Source organism: Lipomyces oligophaga, assembly GCF_038497815.1.
Source record: "Lipomyces oligophaga strain CBS 7107 unplaced genomic scaffold V1516scaffold_11, whole genome shotgun sequence".
Taxonomy (NCBI): Eukaryota; Fungi; Ascomycota; class Lipomycetes; order Lipomycetales; family Lipomycetaceae; genus Lipomyces; species [Lipomyces] oligophaga.
This window is the reverse complement of record NW_027117795.1, coordinates 64,507-84,639: the sequence shown is the minus strand read 5'-3', so window position 1 is coordinate 84,639 and position 20,133 is coordinate 64,507. Positions and strand designations below refer to the sequence as shown.

At 44.5% G+C, this 20,133-nt stretch overlaps 10 protein-coding genes across 10 annotated transcripts; 5 read left to right on the top strand and 5 right to left on the bottom strand.

The window, feature by feature from the left end:
- Window positions 1-178: 178 nt before the first annotated feature.
- On the top strand, window positions 179-3,866 carry V1516DRAFT_643694 (muts domain V-domain-containing protein). Its single transcript, XM_066920137.1, has 8 exons — window positions 179-240; window positions 292-384; window positions 434-2,549; window positions 2,602-2,760; window positions 2,808-2,913; window positions 2,960-3,083; window positions 3,132-3,309; window positions 3,365-3,866. Exons 3-8 carry the CDS (start codon window positions 460-462, stop codon window positions 3,750-3,752), a joined length of 3,045 nt encoding a protein of 1,014 aa, XP_066774860.1. The 5' UTR covers window positions 179-240; window positions 292-384; window positions 434-459; the 3' UTR covers window positions 3,753-3,866.
- V1516DRAFT_643690 (uncharacterized protein) lies at window positions 3,785-5,523 on the bottom strand. Its single transcript, XM_066920136.1, has 3 exons — window positions 4,982-5,523; window positions 4,867-4,924; window positions 3,785-4,818 (listed from the first exon to the last, which is right to left on the bottom strand). Exons 1-3 carry the CDS (start codon window positions 5,259-5,261, stop codon window positions 3,831-3,833), a joined length of 1,326 nt encoding a protein of 441 aa, XP_066774859.1. The 5' UTR covers window positions 5,262-5,523; the 3' UTR covers window positions 3,785-3,830.
- A 10-nt stretch (window positions 5,524-5,533) lies between these two features.
- On the bottom strand, window positions 5,534-6,759 carry V1516DRAFT_682176 (histidine phosphatase superfamily). The gene is made up of 5 exons (XM_066923361.1): window positions 6,598-6,759; window positions 6,304-6,545; window positions 6,215-6,252; window positions 5,789-6,166; window positions 5,534-5,739 (listed from the first exon to the last, which is right to left on the bottom strand). The coding sequence occupies exons 1-5, from the start codon at window positions 6,625-6,627 to the stop codon at window positions 5,684-5,686; spliced, it is 744 nt and encodes a 247-aa protein (XP_066774858.1). The 5' UTR covers window positions 6,628-6,759; the 3' UTR covers window positions 5,534-5,683.
- A 206-nt stretch (window positions 6,760-6,965) lies between these two features.
- On the top strand, window positions 6,966-9,200 carry V1516DRAFT_682174 (hemolysin-III related-domain-containing protein). Its single transcript, XM_066923360.1, has 2 exons — window positions 6,966-7,600; window positions 7,665-9,200. The coding sequence occupies exons 1-2, from the start codon at window positions 7,343-7,345 to the stop codon at window positions 8,952-8,954; spliced, it is 1,548 nt and encodes a 515-aa protein (XP_066774857.1). The 5' UTR covers window positions 6,966-7,342; the 3' UTR covers window positions 8,955-9,200.
- A 154-nt stretch (window positions 9,201-9,354) lies between these two features.
- On the top strand, window positions 9,355-11,171 carry V1516DRAFT_682173 (pyridoxal-dependent decarboxylase). The gene has a single exon (XM_066923359.1). The coding sequence runs from the start codon at window positions 9,489-9,491 to the stop codon at window positions 10,908-10,910; it is 1,422 nt and encodes a 473-aa protein (XP_066774856.1). The 5' UTR covers window positions 9,355-9,488; the 3' UTR covers window positions 10,911-11,171.
- V1516DRAFT_682172 (60S ribosomal protein eL38) lies at window positions 11,123-11,688 on the bottom strand. The gene is made up of 4 exons (XM_066923358.1): window positions 11,601-11,688; window positions 11,507-11,547; window positions 11,297-11,436; window positions 11,123-11,240 (listed from the first exon to the last, which is right to left on the bottom strand). The coding sequence occupies exons 1-4, from the start codon at window positions 11,604-11,606 to the stop codon at window positions 11,215-11,217; spliced, it is 213 nt and encodes a 70-aa protein (XP_066774855.1). The 5' UTR covers window positions 11,607-11,688; the 3' UTR covers window positions 11,123-11,214.
- A 1,660-nt stretch (window positions 11,689-13,348) lies between these two features.
- On the top strand, window positions 13,349-16,659 carry V1516DRAFT_682168 (SNF2 family N-terminal domain-containing protein). The gene is made up of 3 exons (XM_066923357.1): window positions 13,349-13,640; window positions 13,689-16,264; window positions 16,335-16,659. Exons 1-3 carry the CDS (start codon window positions 13,562-13,564, stop codon window positions 16,338-16,340), a joined length of 2,661 nt encoding a protein of 886 aa, XP_066774854.1. The 5' UTR covers window positions 13,349-13,561; the 3' UTR covers window positions 16,341-16,659.
- V1516DRAFT_682166 (pyridoxal phosphate-dependent transferase) lies at window positions 16,610-18,087 on the bottom strand. Its single transcript, XM_066923356.1, has one exon. The coding sequence runs from the start codon at window positions 18,037-18,039 to the stop codon at window positions 16,699-16,701; it is 1,341 nt and encodes a 446-aa protein (XP_066774853.1). The 5' UTR covers window positions 18,040-18,087; the 3' UTR covers window positions 16,610-16,698.
- Window positions 18,088-18,355: 268 nt separating this feature from the next.
- Window positions 18,356-19,151, top strand: V1516DRAFT_693613 (Metallo-dependent phosphatase-like protein). The gene is made up of 3 exons (XM_066923898.1): window positions 18,356-18,466; window positions 18,520-18,534; window positions 18,579-19,151. The coding sequence occupies exons 1-3, from the start codon at window positions 18,419-18,421 to the stop codon at window positions 19,077-19,079; spliced, it is 564 nt and encodes a 187-aa protein (XP_066774852.1). The 5' UTR covers window positions 18,356-18,418; the 3' UTR covers window positions 19,080-19,151.
- Window positions 19,057-20,120, bottom strand: V1516DRAFT_682162 (uncharacterized protein). Its single transcript, XM_066923355.1, has 3 exons — window positions 19,487-20,120; window positions 19,282-19,420; window positions 19,057-19,227 (listed from the first exon to the last, which is right to left on the bottom strand). Exons 1-3 carry the CDS (start codon window positions 20,068-20,070, stop codon window positions 19,141-19,143), a joined length of 810 nt encoding a protein of 269 aa, XP_066774851.1. The 5' UTR covers window positions 20,071-20,120; the 3' UTR covers window positions 19,057-19,140.
- Window positions 20,121-20,133: the final 13 nt, after the last annotated feature.

Genomic DNA, 20,133 nt, shown 5'->3' with positions numbered 1-20,133 from the left:
CCAGTTCGATAAATAGATTGGACGCGACAGATCCTGCGGACGCGCTACCTTCGCCGTATACTCCAGCACACGATACAGCCAGGTCTGACAGTATTTTGCAATCTACTCCATCACATAGAGTAAGTATTTTTAAGTGGATATTAGTAATTAACTTGAAAGTGTAAACTAAGTTGGTATAGCCACGAACGCGTGTGAAGTACGCTGAATCATCTGATGAAGAAGACGAGTTCAAGGAACTGAGTAAGCGAGATCAGAATGGACTGAACACATTGATATCTAACTACCTCTCAGAGCCAGCTAAAAAACGACTCAACTCTTCAACTAGCGATGCTGAAGATGAGTTTGTCCCTTCCAAAAAAGCTACGTTGGATAACTTGTTCGAGGGTAAGAACTGTCCTATTAAATCATGTATTGCAATATTGATGAATCTTAGATGAATCAGACGAACAGTATGACAGTATGGACGATTTCATCGATGATTCTGATCTTGCGAAACCAAAATCCAAGAAGAAGACAGTAGCCAAAACTAAAGCCAAAACCAAATCAATTGCGCCGTCAGACACGTCAATTTCTGAAAGTCCCTCCTTCGACTCATCGTCGTTTCAGTCCCGGTTCGGATCTTCGTCTGCGAACACCTCTGTATCGACTCCCAAACGTGTGATCAAGCCGATTCAAGAAAAAGAACCAAATCATAAATCTTTTGAAAAAGAAAATGAAGAACGATACAAATGGCTTGTCGATGTGAAGGACGCAGATGGGCATGGGGTCGATCATCCGGACTATGATCCTAGAACACTGTACATTCCTCCTTCAGCTTGGAATAAGTTCACAGCATTTGAGAAACAGTATTGGGAAGTGAAATCGAAGATGTACGATACCGTTGTCTTTTTTAAGAAAGGAAAGTTTTATGAACTTTATGAGCGAGATGCCGATATTGCGCACTCGGAATTTGACTTACGGATTGCTGGCGGTGGCCGCGCAAACATGCGACTTGCTGGTGTTCCGGAAATGTCGTTTGACAACTGGGCTTCTGCTTTCATATCAAAAGGTCATAAAGTCGCCAAAGTAATCCAAACAGAAACCTCCTTGGGCAAAGAGATGCGCGAGAAAGGGAAGAAAGAGGAGAAGGTGATCCGGCGCGAGTTGAGCTGTGTTCTCACTGCGGGCACACTTGTAGATGAGACCATGTTGGTCGATGAAATGTCGACTTTTTGCGTCGCCATCAAGGAAGCGACATCGGATAATGGGAAACCGCTCTTTGGGCTTTGCTTTGTGGACACCGCCACTGGCGCATTTCAACTCTCTCAGATCAATGATGACGTCGATCTAAGCGGATTCCAGACAATAATTGCACAACTTCGTCCAAAAGAACTTGTACTTGAAAAGGGAAAAATTTCCGCTTTAGCCGTGCGGATTATCAAAAATAATACCTCTCCTGGTACATTATGGAACTATATCAAGCCAAATGTCGAATTTCTAGACGATGATTTGGCTTTGGAGGCTTTGTGCCAGGGGGCATACTTTCCAGCGGAAAACATGGACGACCGTACCAATTGGCCAGAGATTTTAAAAGACATCGATGAGAAACCTACGGTATTGTCTGCCTTTGGTGGATTATTATGGTATTTGCAGCAGCTAAAGATTGACCGAGAGTTAGTCTCGCTCGGTAATTTCTCCCTGTATGATCCTGTTCGATCACGCTCCTCTTTAGTATTGGATGGTCAGACGCTCCAGAACCTTGAGGTTTTTGCGAATACATTTGACGGAAGCGAGCAAGGAACTTTGTTTAAACTAATGAATCGATGTATAACTCCCTTTGGCAAGCGGCAACTTCGCAACTGGCTTTGCCATCCACTTCAGGATACGGATTCTATTAATTCTCGACTAGATGCAGTTGATCTGCTAAACAGTAATTATGAGTTACTAGACGTCATAGAAAAAGGTATCGCTTCGGTGCCTGATCTTGAACGAATGGTATCGCGAATTCACGCTGGCAAATGCAGAGTCAAGGACTTCGTGAGAGTGATCGAAGGGTTTGAGCAGATTTACGATCTCATTGTCACTCTCAAAACTGAATATGCATTAAACGGCATGCTGAATAAGTTGATCGAATCCACACCTGAGATGGATAATTGTTTGGTTCCTTGGCGAGATGCATTTGACCGACAGCGCGCAAAGCAGGATGGATTATTGATTCCCCAGCGAGGAGTCGAAGAAGACTTCGATAATTCGCAGGCTGATATCGAAGCTACTGAAGCTGAGCTGGGTGCTTGTCTGCGGCAGTACAAGAAGATGTTGAGATCGCAGGAAGTTCAGTTTAAAGATAGCGGCAAGGAGATATATTTGATTGAAGTTCCGGCTCGTGCACTTTCTTCTGTTCCAAAGGAATGGCAGCAGCTAGGTGGGAACCAAAAGGCAAAACGCTTTTGGTCTCCGGAAGTACGAGCCTTAGTGCGCAAGCTCTTGGAGCAGCGGGAAACTCACAAGACCATTGTCGATGAGATGCAGGGCCGTTTGTATGGAAAGTTTGACAAACATTACAAGACTTGGTATGATTCGACTTTTGATATTTGTAGAGAGTTAAGGACTAACTTGTAATAGGATGAAAGCAACTTTATTGATTGCTAATATAGATTGCTTGATTAGTCTGGCAAAAACTTCTTCCTCTCTTGGAAATGTGTCATGCCGTCCAGAATTTGTACAAAGTGAGCGAAGCGTTATTGAATTCACGGAACTCCGGCACCCATGTTTTTCCTCTGAGTAAGTTTGGTATCTTAGATACAAGGATAAGTCTGACGTTTATTTAGTTCTTTGGAGTTTATTCCGAACGATGTGGTATTAGGCGGACAAACACCAAACATCACTCTGTTGACTGGCGCGAACGCGGCAGGTAAATCAACTGTACTGCGAATGGTAAGTAGCTCAAATCTATTAGATGTAGGAAACTAATACGTCTCAGAGTTGCGTGGCGGTAATCATGGCACAGATTGGTTGTTATGTACCTGCAGAATCTGCTCGTTTGACGCCAGTTGACAAAATCATGACACGCCTGGGAGCCAATGACAATATATTTGCCGGACAAAGTACGTCTAGAAGATGGCTTAGGAAATTATGCTTATTAACCTAAACAGGTACCTTCTATGTTGAACTGTCTGAGACTCAACGAATGCTTTCACAAGCAACTCCGCGATCTCTGCTAGTAATAGACGAACTGGGAAGAGGTGGCAGCACTTCTGACGGTTTTGCAATTGCAGAAGCTGTGCTGTATCATATCGCAACGCATATTGGTAGTCTTGGATTTTTTGCCACGTAAGTTTGCTTTCCTGTACAAAACAAATCCGAATTTGTTCTAATTAGAGATCAGACATTATGCGACATTATCCTCGAGTTTCGCAAATCATCCTGAAGTAACGCCAAAACGAATGGCAATTTTGGTCGATGACGAAAACCATAAAGTCACATTTTTGTACCGTCTTGAACCTGGTGTTTCGCCGGGCTCGTTTGGTATGCATGTCGCATCGATGTGTGGCATTGAGCCTTCGATTATCAAGGAGGCCGAAGCGGCCGCGTTAGCATATGAGCACACTGCTAGGTTCCATCGTGCTACATCCACAGATAGCAATGCAAGCTCGCCTGGAGCTGAACAAATAGAGTTGCCACTTGGATTGCTTAGCGATTTCAGCTGGCTTATGAAACAAAATGTCGAAGCTTTGTCGCTTCATACGATACTACGAGAAATTGGCAACCTGTAGTGTGTCTGAGTTAGGCTCTGAGAGAATATGTAGGAGTAGCTTATGAAATGTATATTAACAAGTCTATATAAATCGGGTTCAACCCCACATCCAATCAACAAAATTGCATAACCATCCTCCCCAAAAAAGAAATCGCACAAATGGACCCATAAACTCCGGCCATACATGATCCAGAATACCTGCGCATCCATATCCTTCGCTCTCAACACCTTCACCCCATTCCAGCGTTCTTCGAACGGTACAGGTTCCGAGGTAGTTATACCACTTGGGTTGTTGACAAACTACAGACCGATCGAGATGCTTCCATAACGGGCCGGTCGGCCCCTCAATATATTTCCACTCAAACGGATGAAAATGTTGTCTGGGATCGTCCGGTGGGAGTTTGTCGTCACCCCAATGACCCGGAAAATATAACCATTCTGCATTGACGCTAGTATTGTCCCCCTCTCCGCAGACCAAGGTGCCATCATAAGTATACGCGGCGTAGTTCTTCGCTGGATCCCATAATGGACCGCGGTCGGTAAAGTCAGATAACATACGGAACGGAAGGTCGTGCGAATGCTGACCCGCAGTGCCGTAATTCGCATGGGTCCCGCGTGCCGAGAAAATTACTGGTCTATCGGGGTTATTTTCGACTTTTTCCAATGCAGAAAACTTGAATCCGCTCCCTCCTCCATGCGCAGACATCCACAACGAATGTGGTTCGCCGTTGTAGAAGCGTAAAATCGAATGTTCCCAGTCTCCGATATGATTCCCGTATGGTCCCCCGCCCATGACAAACGGACCGAGATTGAATGCATAAAAGTAAAACCAAAATGAGTCGACCCAACCGTCACCTTTATCAAACACAATCAGAATCGCAGTTGCGTTTGCAATTCGGCCTGTCTCCAAATCCGGAATATTACCCCGACCCGTGATCCAATCCGGATCAACATCAAAGTCGGTCAGACAAGTTAAAAATACATCTTCGTCACGCGGAAGTCGGCCGACGTCGTATATCGTCATTGGAAAATTGATGTTGTCAGTTATATTTTTGCCGCGCTGAACAGGATGCATGTGTGAAACACTAGCCGCAGTTAGAACAACTATAGAAGTGACTATCAAACCGACTTACAAATCACGCCAGTCTCCTGGAAGATAAACTTCCTCTGAGTAGAGATGAACAGTAGGAGCTGGGAATATCGTTAGCAACAAAATTGGTTTTGATCGATTTTCGGAAGTTAACTGACCATATTTTATCACGTAATCTGGAATTTCTCCCGGTTTAACACTCCAATCTGCTGCCGTCGAAAGATTACTGCTCGAGTCATGTGCAGACCATTGTTTGTCGGGATTTGTGAAATCCCAGTCGCTTATCAAAGAGTCAAGTGAAAACGGTAGCTCTACCCCAGATTTGGCAGAAACTCCGAGAACATTGTGAGCAGACAAAAAAAAGGCTAGACAGACTGCCAGAGCTCGTAGCACAGATATTAGAGGAGTTCTCTGTCGTCGCAAAATGAGGAAATGCATTAGAAACCTAAATACACGCTCAGCAAAACCAGGCTATTTTGGTGACTGTATGCATATAATTCAACCTAGATTATAAAGAATGACTGAATGTAAAGTAGTCGGCCAAGCACATCACAGAGCTTCTCCGGCAGCGTCTCGATAGATTCAGCTCGAGCAGGAAGCGAATTTGGGCGAAAAATGACGTACAAGCAAATAATATAAAATTGAATTTAGCTTTTTTTTTTGCTGATATTCCCGTGTATCCACTTATTTACAAACTAGAATCTCTAGAAAATCAGCCAAATCCGGAATTAAGTCGATAGAGGAAAGGTAATGAGCGGAAGGTGAATGGGAATGGGTTTAGGTTTAGGCTAAATAGGAAATACATAAATATGACATGAAGCTGGATTAGCACGGCTGCAGAAGCAGAGGAGACTATTCCATTATTTTATAGATTCGCGATTTGTTTGTACGTCGAGAAAATCGTAGTTGCCGGTTTCTGGTTGTGGCTGTTAGCATTGACATATGAATCGGCATGGCCAGCTTACCGAAATCCCAGTGACGTTCTTCACCGAGAGTGAGATGAGTAGAATCGCCGTTTTGGACACAAATCCAATTTCCAGGCAAAGAGCTAGTGTATTCTGGATTTAGTTCATAGAGTGCAAGAGAACAAGTACCTGTGCGAGCAGTGAACGAGGGATCGCCTACCAGAGCTCGACTCAAGGCATGGATAGTTGCCGCATGGGAACAGATGAGAAGAGTTTTTATTCCATCAGCATTTGCACGTCGAATAATTTCAGCAAGGATATCTTGTGCCCGCTGATGAAGTTCATCAAAAGACTCGCCTTGGCTAGAAGGTACCATAATTGGAGTGTATGATTCTGGCACGGAGGGGAAGAAACGATGCAAGACTTGAGCCGAGGCGGCTGAAGATGTTACTTCGGTGAATCACTTATAATTTAACAAATTCTTACCTGTCGGATGAGTGGCTCGAGTTATGCCGTACCATTCGCTGGACTGTTAGACAAGACCATACTAGAATACACAATACTTATAAACATACCCAACGCCATTCTCTGGTAACAGATCTAATCCGGCAGACTCTGTGAACGCTCCAACAGTCTGGAGACAGCGGTAGAAGGGCGAGCAATACACACGCTCAATGGCCGGCTGTATTGAAGCTAGACGCTTACACAGTTCAGCAGCCTGTTCTTCGCCGTGCGCAGAAAGAACAAAGTCGCCGTCTATATTTGTCGGAATCGGCTTGGGAGGCGCATCCACGTCCCAGTTTGAACGGAATCCGTGCTGCAGTTACGGTGGTTAGCTAGATACTTTCGATGACAACACGGATTCTTACTCTAGTAATGTAAATACGTTGAAGAGTCATTGAGTCAAATTCGACAAACTTCGACAAAATTAAAGAATCAAATTCAAATCTGATCTATTCTAAAAGCACCCAATTCTATAGATACATTAATTTTCAAATTCGGTCTGTTCTCATCCATTATCACCACTTTCACCACCATTACCGCCATCCTCTTACCAGCAACTAAGTCTTGGTCAAAATTCTAAAATCTCAAATGCATCGGGCTAGGGTATATGTAAACTTGAGTGTTTGGTATTTCGCGGCTGATTTCCTGAATAGGAAATCCGCGAACCAGGGGAAGCGAGGATTAGATAAGACGGCCGAGGAGTAGAAAAGCTTCCCTGTGGTTGAAATTTCGGCCGGAAATCGAATCCAAGTCGGAAATACAAACTGGAATTTTGCTGCCTGATTTCAGGTTTTGTGCGGTTTCCGCTATTTGCTTTCAATTTCGCGACGTTTTGGCGCGTTTTTCGAACCAAAATTGCAAGACGAACTTGTCTTCTCCCGTTCAATCCCCCCGTGGTTGGCTTGGTTGGTCCGTCCGAGCCGACTAGACCTCACCAGACTTTTCCCTTACTTTGGCATTTATTGAGTTGGTTGATTATCGCGACGTAGTTGAACAATTTGTTTTCGTTTTTGTTTTCGATTTGCATATTTTCAACTAGATTTTGTGACTTGGTGTTTTGTTGCTGTTACAGTCCGTCCTTTTCCCCCTAGCGTTCGTTGGTCCATAGCCATGTCGGTCTCGGTCTCGGTCTCTGCGTCGACGTCAGTATCTTCGACCGCGACGACTCTTGTCGAGACTGCGTCAACAGACTTGGAAACTCATCCTTTATTACTGCGTGAATCCTCGTCGGACAGTACGGCATCTGTTTCGTCGATTGGAACTGTTACGTCGCTGAGCTCGCGAAGAATCCGGCGACATTCGTTCCACTCCCATATTAAGCAAGGTACAAATGAGGCAGAACCCGTCGAAGATCATGTTTTGCTAAAGGTAAGTACCTTGACAACTTGCCAGTGTTTATAAGGGAATATTGATCTCTAAATGTAATTTTTAGCTGGATCTTTTTCTTAGCCACCTTGAACAACGCCTCTCCGCACTCGAGGCTTATGGTTCGTTAAAGTTGTCGCAACTGGATAGTTCTTTACAGGCTGCTTATGAAACTCTTCGTGCGGTCCGCGAATCTGGCGGTCAGACTCTGGGAGGCGAACTGATCGGTTCCGGAACTGGACGGCGTCGTGGCGAAGCACTTCTCAGTTTTCTCGAAACGCGGCAGGATTTCTCTGGCTGGTCAGAGTCCAGCAGTCCTAGTGTACAAGGAAAAGCCGCTAAAGTCGCTGCAGGCATGCGGTTTCTAGAACAACGGCTTGCGGATCTTGAGGAATCTTGTTATGCGTCAGTCGACAATACTGTGCGTCGCATGGCGCATTTGCCTGACCCTTCGGAACCAGTCCAGGTTGCGGACGTACTTGACCACGCAGTTGTGGAAGCACTTGCAAAGTCGGCCAGGCTCGGAAGATGGCTACATTATCACGAGCTCCCTGTTCCGTGGCGAGAAAATCCGAATATTAGACGTGGTTATCGGTTCTACTCTTCTTACGCCCAGTGCACTTTGTCAATGTTTAAGGTCCATAACGAGACATGCAACATATGGACTCATCTACTCGGGTTTGTATTGGTGCTGTCGATCGCACTCCACTTCCTTCCCCAATGGGAGAAATATGAGACGCTCACTCTGTACGACAAGCTTGTCGTAGGCGTGTTCCTATTTGCTGCGCTGAAGTGTCTATTTTCATCCGTGCTATGGCATACATACAATGCGATTGGCATTTTAACACACAAAAAAAGATGGGCCTGCGTCGACTATTCCGGCATTTCAATTCTAATTGCATGCTCGATCTTGACGACCCAATATACTTCATTTTACTGTCAACCGGCGACACGGGTTCTGTACATGTCCGTCACAGCCATGCTCGGTGTTGTTGGTCTGATTATGGCCTGGACTCCTTCGTTTGATCAACCACAAAATCGCTGGCTTCGAATTTCATTTTTCGTTGGCCTAGCTTTATCGGGTGGTCTTGGGGTCATCCATTGTACAATCACCCGTGGACCGTCGCCAACATTCTGGTTCATTCTTCCGATCCTTAAAAGTCTGGGATGCTACGTTGCTGGAGTTGCATTCTATGGCACTTTATTCCCTGAGTGTACACTTCCAGGCCATGTGTTTGATTACGTGTTTATGAGCCATAATTTCTGGCATCTAGCCGTGGTAGGCGGTATCTACTACCATTACACGGCCACGCAGTCGTTTCTCGAGGGAGCTCGAGAATTTTCATGCAGTGCATGAGATTTTGGAATAAAATAATAACTTTAATTTGAACCGATTCTATCATTTTGCTATTCCGAGCTACTCTTTTGGTTGATGTTGATGTTGATGCATTTCTTAATTCGGTATAGATTATTCAGCGCTAGTCTCCTAACTATGGCCCGTTGTTCCTTTCCGCGGCGTTTCTTGTTTAATAAAATATTGATTATACGTTAAAGATATAATTTATATAATAGTAATTAATATCAGTAAACATATTAAATCTAACCGCAATGCCAAATATTACACCAGCGTGCAAACACAACACAACCCATGACGTACGGCCGTCCTACACTATTGACCACGTGACAAGTGGCTGCGCTCTCTACCAGGATTTTTCTTCTCTCCGCTGCTTTATCGCCGCTTTTCGGTTCAGTCAACAAGACAACAGAACTTTCGGAATCATTGCTCTCATCGTTGCAAATTCAAAGACAGACACCCCGGATTCTGTTTGTTTGGAGCTTGTTTTATCCGTCTCAGTCTTGCTGTGATTCGTCTTTCTATCTCCGCTTGCCGATGACCGAAGTCGCCAATGCTCTGCGTTCCCCGTCCTTGAGTGTCTCCGGGCCTTTTTCCCTCCCGTTTGACCATTCTTCTGTGATATCGTCTGCAACCAACGATCTTTCTGACTATTTACCTTCTGTTGCCGAGCAAGACGTCTCCTCGACAGTGATGCCAGCTCCGGCTCTGGCGCCGGCTGCTGCTGCTGCTGCAAATGGCGCCCTTCATGGCCAGGTTCTCGTCTCACGCGCGCTCCGTCATCGTCTCAAAGACTTTGACTCGGACTCTTGTCCGACTGGTGGCGAGGACCCTTTCTTTGTCGCGGACATCGGCGAAGTCTATCGCCAGCACGTCCGATGGAAACTTCTTCTTCCGCGTGTTGAACCTTTTTATGCGGTCAAATGTAACCCTGATGCAAACGTCCTACGTCTTCTCGCCTCCTTGGGCACCGGTTTTGACTGTGCTTCCAAGAAGGAGATGGATATGGTACTCAGTATGGGAGTGAATCCTAACCGTATTGTTTATGCGCATCCTTGCAAGGCTGCCTCGTTTGTTCGTTATGCTGCTACACGCGATGTTCGTCGTATGACTTTTGATAACGCCGAGGAACTACACAAGATCAAGAGGTACTTTCCCAACGCCGAGTTACTTTTGCGCATTGTTACCGACGATTCGGAATCGCTTTGCCAGTTTTCGATGAAATACGGCGCAGCCCTGTCGTCAGTGCCTGGTCTTTTGCAGCTAGGCAAAGACCTTGATCTAAACATTGTTGGTGTATCTTTCCATGTTGGATCGGGTGCATCGGGTTCCAAGCCGTTTGTCGAGGCAGTTCGTAATGCTCGATCGGTTTTTGATGTGGCACAGTCATTGGGTACCCCTATGAATCTTCTTGACATTGGTGGTGGCTTCTGTCATGATACATTCGATGAGATTGCATGCAACCTTGGTCCTGCGATCGACTCTCATTTCCCCTCTTCTGTCCGTGTTATTGCTGAACCGGGCAGATACTATGTAGCGTCTGCGTTCACGTTGGCGGCACATGTTATTGCCCGGCGAGATGTTCCCCAGATTAATTCGACCATGATTTATCTGAACGATGGAGTATACGGTAACATGAACTGTATTCTCTATGATCATCAGCATCCTGTTGTCCGCGTTCTTACGTATGGGTCTCGATACATGTATGGTCTTTCAGACAACTGTCGGGGGCCGGTATCGACATCCGTGTGGGGCCCTACATGCGATGGTATTGATTGCATTTCCAAGGAGTGTAGTCTTCCGTTTGCGCTGAATGTAGGCGACTGGGTCTACTTCGAGGAGTTTGGAGCATATACCAACGCGGCTGCTACTGGCTTCAATGGCTTCAATGAGAAATGCGACATCATTTACGTATGTTCCGAGACCGGAGCCAAGTTGTTACTCGATGATTGTTTCTAGTCAAAGTATCTTGTTTATATTGCGGAGTAATAAGGTGTGCGTTTTTATTATTAAAAGTTTATTTGTTCGAGTTTGGATTACAGTGATCTCGTAATATTATTATTGTTTTGTTTTCTGGGCAGGTGTGTCCCGGACAAATGTGTTCGTATTAGTAGAGTATCAGTTTGGTATAAAATAGATAATCATTGGAAAAATTGAAGATCTGTAGTAGATTGATGAAAATTTGAATGTGTATTGTAATATTACTTTTGGTAAGTGAAGAAATTTAATGAAACTTTTAATATATTCTGTACAATAAATTGACTTATTTGATTTCCTCAACAGTGAGAACTAAATTGTCAGTCTTACTCAGTTCCATATGATATAGTCAAAAGAAAAATGCATACCAGGAGGAAGAGACTGCGTCAATTTCTGTGCCTTCTCAGCGTCCTTGAGGACAAGTGTGTAAAGGTAACGGCTGGAACGAAGCTTGAACTTCACGATCTTGCCATTCTTTTTGATACGGGCGGCCTTAGCATCTTTTCTTCTAATCTGGAGTTAGATTTGATTTGATTCGGCTTGGTATTGCATTTGGTTTCACGATTGAAGATTCATACCTGGCCAGCTCCAGGAAGAGCTTAATATCTTTGACTTCTTTCTGTTGTTTAAATTAGCATTCCGTTTATCATCTCAACAGCGATATCAACATACAGGCATCCTGACTGATATATGTAATGCTATAATAAAATAATTTGTTCTATAGCTTACAACAATGTATTCTATAAAATCTGAAATAAAATGGATGTTCTCTGCTCGATTACACTGGTACACACAATCCTCCCACTGAGATCTATCAGCCACAACGAGCCACCGCCACAAGCTCTGCCAGTGAGTCTCTTCCAGGGATAAATGATTAACCCTATAATTAGCAGTCAAGCATTTGTAGGGTTAAATAGTCATCGCTTGTTAGATAATTTCAATCACGTGATTATCCACGTGATTACGGTTGAGTAGGATAAAATCGTAGTATACCAATTAACTATGGTTCTATTATTTAAAATTAACTTGGTCAAATGGTCTCTTAAAGTCTAAATTTATCTATAAATCTAGTGATCGAATCAAGATGGCTTTGCCTGAATATAGAGAGCCCGACTGTCGATTCTGTTTTAGGACAAGAATTTGCAATTACAGGAATGATCCTCTATCTAACCAAGCAGAGAGAGTAGTTAGAATAATATCTCGACAGTTCTCGCGCGATATTATAGTGGGAGCTGTCCATGTTTCTGTAATAACTCTAAATATGGATGTGACTTCAGCGGTGGCTCTATTCTTTGCAGCTGTTAATGTGAAAGCGTCTAAATCTTATGCGGACATCACTACTGATATGTTACCGCAACTTTGTAGTCAAAACATCTTCTGTACTCGCCGACAAATTGCAACCAGCTGTTTAAATCAACCTGCCATATATTCTGATATCTTGGACTAGCTCGGCAAGCTCTTTGAATAGCCGGTTGGTTATATCATATATTCTGTGACTCCAAGTTCTGGTTCCTTTGTACAAAGTACACTGACAAATTGTATCGGTCCAATTGCGTCGAAGTATCGTATCAAATATCATTCACGAGGTTATATCTAATTCAACTTCATATTGCCATAGTCCCATGGAAGGTGCCAATTTTCGAGCATGTGATATCGAAATGCCTGATTAGGAACCTCAGTTAGCGATTTGGAAAGCCAATGTAATACGATGACCAGTTCGTCATGGTTTCCTGTGTAAACCCAGTTCTGAATCTTTGACATTCTGCTCAGCTCAACTCGCCAGTAGTGGTAGATAAATAAAAATCTGAAGCAATATTGTGTGGTACATTGAACCAACTTTTTCGCCTGCAAGTTTATATCCTTGTTTATTGTGTCAGTGAAAACATTAGCAGGGATAGTTTCTTGGAAATTCTAGCGTCATCCATTCTGACAATTTTTAATTCAGTTCCGTAAAAATTCGCTTCTTTTGCTTGTCTCTAGATCTGATCGAAGTCTTGCCTAATTGGGTAAAGAAAGTGGCTCCGCTCAAAGCTCAGTACATGTACGGACTGATGAACTCGCTTTGAACATCAACTTAAATCAGCTCAGTTTGCACTTTGGAAAGGACTAGCTCTCATGAAATCTTTGAAAAGAGGTTCTTGTTTGAAAAACGTATCGACATTGAACGATACCGCAAACAGTAGCATAGCTCCATGAGTCCATTTTCTGATTCGACAATCGTAACTTCTATTGCAACGTAAATCGCCGATAATTATGATTTTTGTAACTAAGTGAAATATTAAATCACATTCCTACCAATGGAATATGCACACTGAATGGAAATGATATACCCCGAATTCAACAGCTCTTCGAGGCATTGGGAGCATCTCCGCGGCTTTACGTGGGAGCCCTATCTGCATTCGCAGATATATCAGCTTCGAAAATTCCATATCTGAACATAAATTTCAGCTGCTGTTTATTTATCCGTTAATTACCGGACGGAAAGAATAATTACTATATAGTGGTCAAAATTGTTGATACTAGCGTGGACTTGGGCAGTGGAGAATTAGATAACCGCTTGAGTCGTTGAAACGTCTCCGCGGACATTTCCATACACCGTTGAAGAATTGATTTCATTGAAACAATAGATAGAAATGTCTCGAGTGAAAAGGAATCCCTCAGGATCTGTTGTTGAAGTCGGAGACAGCGATATGGATAGCATAATCTCCTCAAGTATGTCCACATCCTCGTACACCGACCATTGCAAGCCTAACAAAACAGGTCCAGTTCCACGGAAAAGTCCACGGCGTGCGCAATCCAAGGAAGCCTCGTCCTCAACTACTCCTGTCATCACCGACAGCGATTTCGTCGTCGGTGACGACGAAGAGGAAGAGGAATTGGGTGGAGGATATATAGTTTCGGATTTGTCGGATTTGGACGAGATGTCTGATCCATATGAGCAGCAAACTAAATCCCGGAATAAAGTGAGATCAAAGCCGAAGTCAAAGCCTAAACCAAAACCAAAACCCAAGGTAAAGTCAAAGCCTAAAGCTAGAGCTACTCCCAAACGAAACGCAAGAGGTCGGTCGAAATCAACTGTCGAGTCGGATCATTCTGAGGACGAGCTTATGTCTTCCTCTACCGCTAGGAAGCGGCGAACTTCATCTCGAAGGGTAGAAGTCCCAGATAGCGACGAGATCGATGGTTTTGAAGACGACGAATCGAGTCAGGATGATGATTATGATTCTGAAGAAGATGAGGATGAAGACGAGGATGTCAGTGAGACTGGAAACGAAGGACAGCGAAGTACAAGACGACGAGCACGGAGAAATGCTGACCAGCAAGCTGAAGGCAGCGAAGAAACTCGTCGGACATCGGCCACTTTTAATAAACGCTCCCGCAAGCAACTCTATGAAGCACATCCGGAACTCACCACTGTATTCGACATGCTTGACCAAACTCCTCGGCGACAAGTTCAAGAAGCGCAGCAACCGGCTGAACTCACGCTTCAGCTGCTCCCTTTTCAACGTGAAGGTCTTCATTGGATGCTTGCTCAGGAAAATTCTGAATACAAGGGCGGTATTCTCGCAGATGAAATGGGCATGGGCAAGACAATCCAAACTATAGCATTGCTACTCTCTGAACCGCGAGGGAAGCCCAGTTTGGTTGTTATGCCCACGGTAGCAATCATGCAGTGGAAGTCTGAAATTGAAACCAACTCAGGTGGAAAATTGTCTACATATGTTTATCATGGCGCATCGCGACTTGAGGATCCGAAGAAGCTGAAGCAAGTAGATGTTATTTTGACTTCGTATAGTGTTCTTGAGTCCGTGTATCGTAAAGAGCACTCCGGGTTTCGAAGAGCAGACGGAATATTCAAAGCTAAGAGCGTTCTACATTCAATTAAATACCATCGAGTAATTCTAGATGAAGCACATAATATCAAAGACCGACAGTCGAATACAGCGAAAGCAGCATTTGCGCTTAATACTGATCGGCGACTATGCTTATCTGGTACACCATTACAAAACAGGATTGGCGAGTTATATTCGCTCATTCGATTTTTAAGACTCGAGCCGTATTCGAATTATTTTTGCAGAATGTGTTCATGTTCATCGTTGGATTGGAAGTTCACTGACAGGAGGACTTGTGATACTTGTGGCCATAAGCCAATGCAACATTCGAATTGGTTCAATACTGAGTTATTGAAGCCAATTCAGAATTCATCCTCGTTAGTGGAACGGCAGGAAGGGATGTTCAAAATGCACAGTATTTTGAAGCACATTTTACTTAGGCGAACAAAGATAGAACGTGCAGATGATCTCGGTCTTCCACCCCGAATTGTCGATGTTCGACGGGACAGATTCAATGAAGAAGAGCAGGATTTGTATCGCTCAATCTATTCAGATAGCGCACGTCGATTTAATTCGTATGTCGCGCAGGGAGTTGTGTTGAATAACTACGCAAACATCTTTACGTTGATTACACGAATGAGACAGATGGCTGATCATCCAGATCTTGTGCTTCGTCGGGCAAATCAAGGCACCGACCCTCTATCGATGGCTGCTGCGGAGAACATGTTACTGGTTTGTAAAATCTGCGATGATGAAGCCCAGGAAGCTATCCGGTCGAAATGCCACCATGTATTTTGCCGAATGTGCGTCAAGGAATATATAGAAAGTTTTGATGCCATCGATGCTGGACCTGGAGAAACATTACAGTGCCCTGTTTGTCATGTATCGCTAGTGATTGATTTGACAGCGCCTGCGATTGAAGTCGATCAAGAGTTGGCCGAAAAAGGATCGATAGTGAACCGGATCAATATGGCTAACTGGCGGTCATCGACAAAAATAGAAGCGCTGGTGGAGGAACTCTACAAGTTACGAAGTGATCGCCAGACTATAAAATCCATTGTATTTTCCCAATTCACATCGATGTTGGATCTGGTTGAATGGCGGCTTCGACGAGCTGGATTCCAAACTGTGAAGCTTCAGGGAAACATGACTCCTACTCAACGAGATAATTCGATTAAATATTTCATGAATACCCCCAGCGTGGAAGTATTTCTGGTTTCTTTGAAAGCCGGAGGTGTGGCGTTGAATCTCTGTGAAGCGAGCCAAGTATTTCTACTTGACCCATGGTGGAATCCCAGTGTGGAGTGGCAATCAGGCGACCGAGTGCATCGAATCGGACAGCATCGGCCAGTCCGAATCACGCGTCTAATTATTGAAGATAGCATCGAGTCGCGCATTATTGAGCTGCAGGAGAAGAAAGCTAACATGATCCGAGCCACAATTGAAGCGGACGATTCCGCAATGAATCGACTTACACCGGCTGATCTGGAGTTTTTATTCATGGTATGACGATTTTGCTTTATTTTAAATTTAACGTCTTTTAGATTGTTGACATGCAAACTAACTTGAGCAGAATTAGTGCACATCATGTATGTAATTTTTTGTAGCCAAGCAGGAACGGATCTCCGGATTGGTCTGTTAAACTACTTTATTCAGGTCGTGGTACATAATGCATTAGATCATAACCTCCGAATAAATGAATAAATTATTTTACGCATTATTTTATGTGACTTCGTATACTTTATATGGTATAAAAGTGTATCTAAATGCGGTTATTTACAGAGTAATCGAAGCAGATAAAGTAGGAGAAATCATTTATAGTCAGGTGGGGTCGTCTGGAGAATATGAGTCAGTGCTGAGTAATGCGAAAATTCATATTTACGAGTCAATACAAATGGTAGTATATAATGTATATAGATCTAAATCTAAATCTAAATCTAAGCTGAGTAACCGCATTCTGCGAGGGATTCTTTAATAGCAGAGAGAGCTAATTCGAAATCTTTACGGTCATCACCAATAGCCGAGACACCCATATGGCCGATACGGAAGTACTTTGTAGCGATCTGTTTATGGAGGCCTCCAGCAAGGACTATATTATGTTTGGCAACTTTGCCCAAGAACTCGGGAAGAACGACTCCTTCGGGAATGTAAACAGCAGTCATGCCGTGGGCTCGATAGCCATCACGGACTGCCACCTGAGTGAGGCCGTAGGAAGCAATGGTAGATTTGATGTGATCAGACATCTTTGCGTGAGCAGCAAAACGAGTCTCGAGAGGGATCTCAAGAATCTGTTTGAGCGAAGCCAAGAGCGCATGAATGTTCTGCACGGGTGGGGTCGAGAAGTAGGACGCCTTTTTTGCCTCGTAGTTTTGCATGACGGGGAGCCATTTGGCCAAGGAAGCGTAGTACGACGCCGGGGGAGCTTTGCGGGCTTTGAAGACGTCGAGAGCACGGCCGGAGGCAATAAAAATAGAAAGACCAGCAGGCACGCCGATCGCCTTTTGCGGAGCAGTCAGAACAAGGTCCAGATCCCAGTCGTCGAACCGGATTTCTTCGACGCCAACAGAACAGACACCGTCGACAATGACAAGAGTTTCAGGCGAGACTTTGCGGACAAGAGCGGCAATGGTCTTGATGTCGGAAAGAACACCGGTAGAAGTATCGACGTGGGTGATGGTGACAACCTTATATGGTTTCTCCTTCAGCGCAGCTTCAATCTGCTCGAGCGGGACAATGTCCCCGAGCGGGGCAACGAGCTGCGTGGGGACACCGCCGTAAGTCTTGATACAGTCTGCAAACGAATCCGCAAAAAAGCCAGTGTGCAGAACAAGCGCATTCTCACCGGGCTCGATCAGATTTGCAGCGACAAAATCCCAACCGAGAGTGCCTGCACCAGCAATGGCAAAAGCCTGTGCAGACTTGTCCTCATTCATGAACAGCTTACGAAGCAGCGCCAGAGCGTCGCCAAACACCTCGACAAACTGAGGTGACACATGGCTCTGCGATGGCGTTGCCATCGCAGATAACACTTCATCAGTGAATTCGACGGGACCGGGAATCAGTGTCAGCGGGTGCGCTGCTTGAGTGGAGACCGGCATTTTTGCGGGCTTGGTTTGGAGCGGTCTTCGAGGAGGAGAAATGTGCGACGAAATCTGGTTCAGTCGTAGCGCGGCAGTAGTGTTTCCAGCGGAGAATGTGGAAACAGTAGCAGAGGCAACAGTAGCAGAGTCAATTGGCAAAAGTGAACGACGATTCTCGACTGAATCCCTTTTTACCATTATTTTTTAAAATATTAAGAACCAAAAAGCCCAACTGTTTTCCAAAACTCCAATAGAATAACATAAAAAATTAAATTCATATCCGACCCAGTGGCTGGCTTCCATGTCTAGGTCCGCCGTCGGTACGGTGGCTACAGTGGCTGATCACGTGCAATCACGTGCAAGATAGCACAAATGAGTCGTAATGAGGCTATTATGCTTTTGACTTGTTATGCATTTGTGCCGTATGTAAATACGATCTGGGATCACGTGATGTAATGTAGGCAGCGGATTTCGTATGTAGAAGATGGATATGGATACGACGACTGAGTAAGATATGATAGTTGAAGTGAGATAATTGTTCTTGTTATTAATTGTAATTACGGTATAAACAATTGCAATGCTGATTCTTGCAATTGGTGATCTTTACATTCCCGACCGGGCTATGGTGAGTTCGAGCTTTTTTCATGTTTTATCAACACAAATGCTAATTCTCGATAGGAACTTCCACCCAAGGTACGAGATAGAACTGTACTTGACCGAATGAAACTAACAAACAGTTTCGGAAACTTCTGGCGCCAGGGAAAATCTCACAAATTCTCTGTCTTGGAAACCTGACCGACCGTGAAACATATGACTTTTTGCGCTCAGTCAGCCCGGATTTGCAAATCGTCAAGGGCAAGTTCGACGCATCGCTATCTCTTCCTTTGTCGAAAGTAGTCACACATGGCTCATTAAGGATTGGCTTCACACATGGTCATACGATTGTGCCTCCTGGGGACTCGGATGCCTTGTTGATTGCCGCACGGCAGATGGATGTCGACGTATTCATTTGGGGAGGTACGCATCGGTTCGAAGCGTATGAGCTGGAAGGCAAGTTTTTCATTAATCCTGGTTCTGCCACTGGCGCCATTTCGAGTGATTGGTGGAACGAAGGCGAGAGTCCTGTTCCGTCGTTTGTGCTGTTGGACGTCCAGGGAACGGTCCTGGTTTTATATGTTTACCAATACATCGATGGCGAAGTTAAGGTTGAGAAAGTCTCTTATCGCAAAGGTGGTTAATTTGTTTAGATGGTCTAATTTGTAATATATCTTATATATGTCTACATTGGAATCAAGAAGATTAAAGCCACTGGCCTCCGTCGATGCTGACACTTTCTCCAGTAATACTGTCGTTCTTTGCCAGCATGACATAGATCAACGCACAGTTCTACACAATGTCAGAACCTTCCAACCTACACAAACAAGCATTTTAAAAACTCACCTCTAGAGAATTGATATTTTTCGTGACGGTAGAATCAACAATCGCTTGGAATTTTTCCTCTCCAAACTTGTATCCCCATTCAGTAGGCAACACGCCCGGTTTCACAGCATTAATTCGGATCTTAGGGCCTTGATGTTTCCTATTATTGTCAGTTCGCTCTATCTTCGCAATTTTTAGCAGACATCAACTCCCTAGGAAAACTCACGCTAGACATCGCATCAAATGCAAGTTTGCAGCCTTACTAACACAATACGCGAGCGAACTGCCTCCGGGATGTTCTCCTGCGACACTACTCGTCAATAAGAAGAATCCGCCGTCAACACCCATTCCCGCATTTCCGCCCTGTTCTGCCGGTGCACGTTTCAGTTCTCGAAGAAGAACGTATGGAGACTTGACGTTCATCGCAAAACATCCATCAAAATCTTCGCAAGTGACATCGTCAAGGTCGGCGATGTTGCTAAACCTCGTCCACCCGGCGTTTGCGATGCACCCGTCGATTCGTCCGCCAAATCCCCAGCTTGCAGATACCTGTTTCGCCTGCTCAACCAATCCCACATTTCCGGCTTCGGTAGCGCAGTCTGCAATGAGAAATTCTACTTTCGTGTCGGGATACGCAGCTAGAATGGCTTGTTTCGTCTTCGTCGCCCGTTCAACCGAGCCGGAACTGGCAGACGAATGATTCAAGATTAAATGGCATCCTTCCGCAGCAAAGGACAACGCAAGTGCTGCTCCTAGTCCGGCAGATGACCCAGTGATCAACACGACTCGATCTTTGAGAGAATAAACCATTTTCAATTGATTTCTATGCTGTTGTAGACGTTTCGAGTTGTTTGGAAGCTTCTCCAGCTTGTC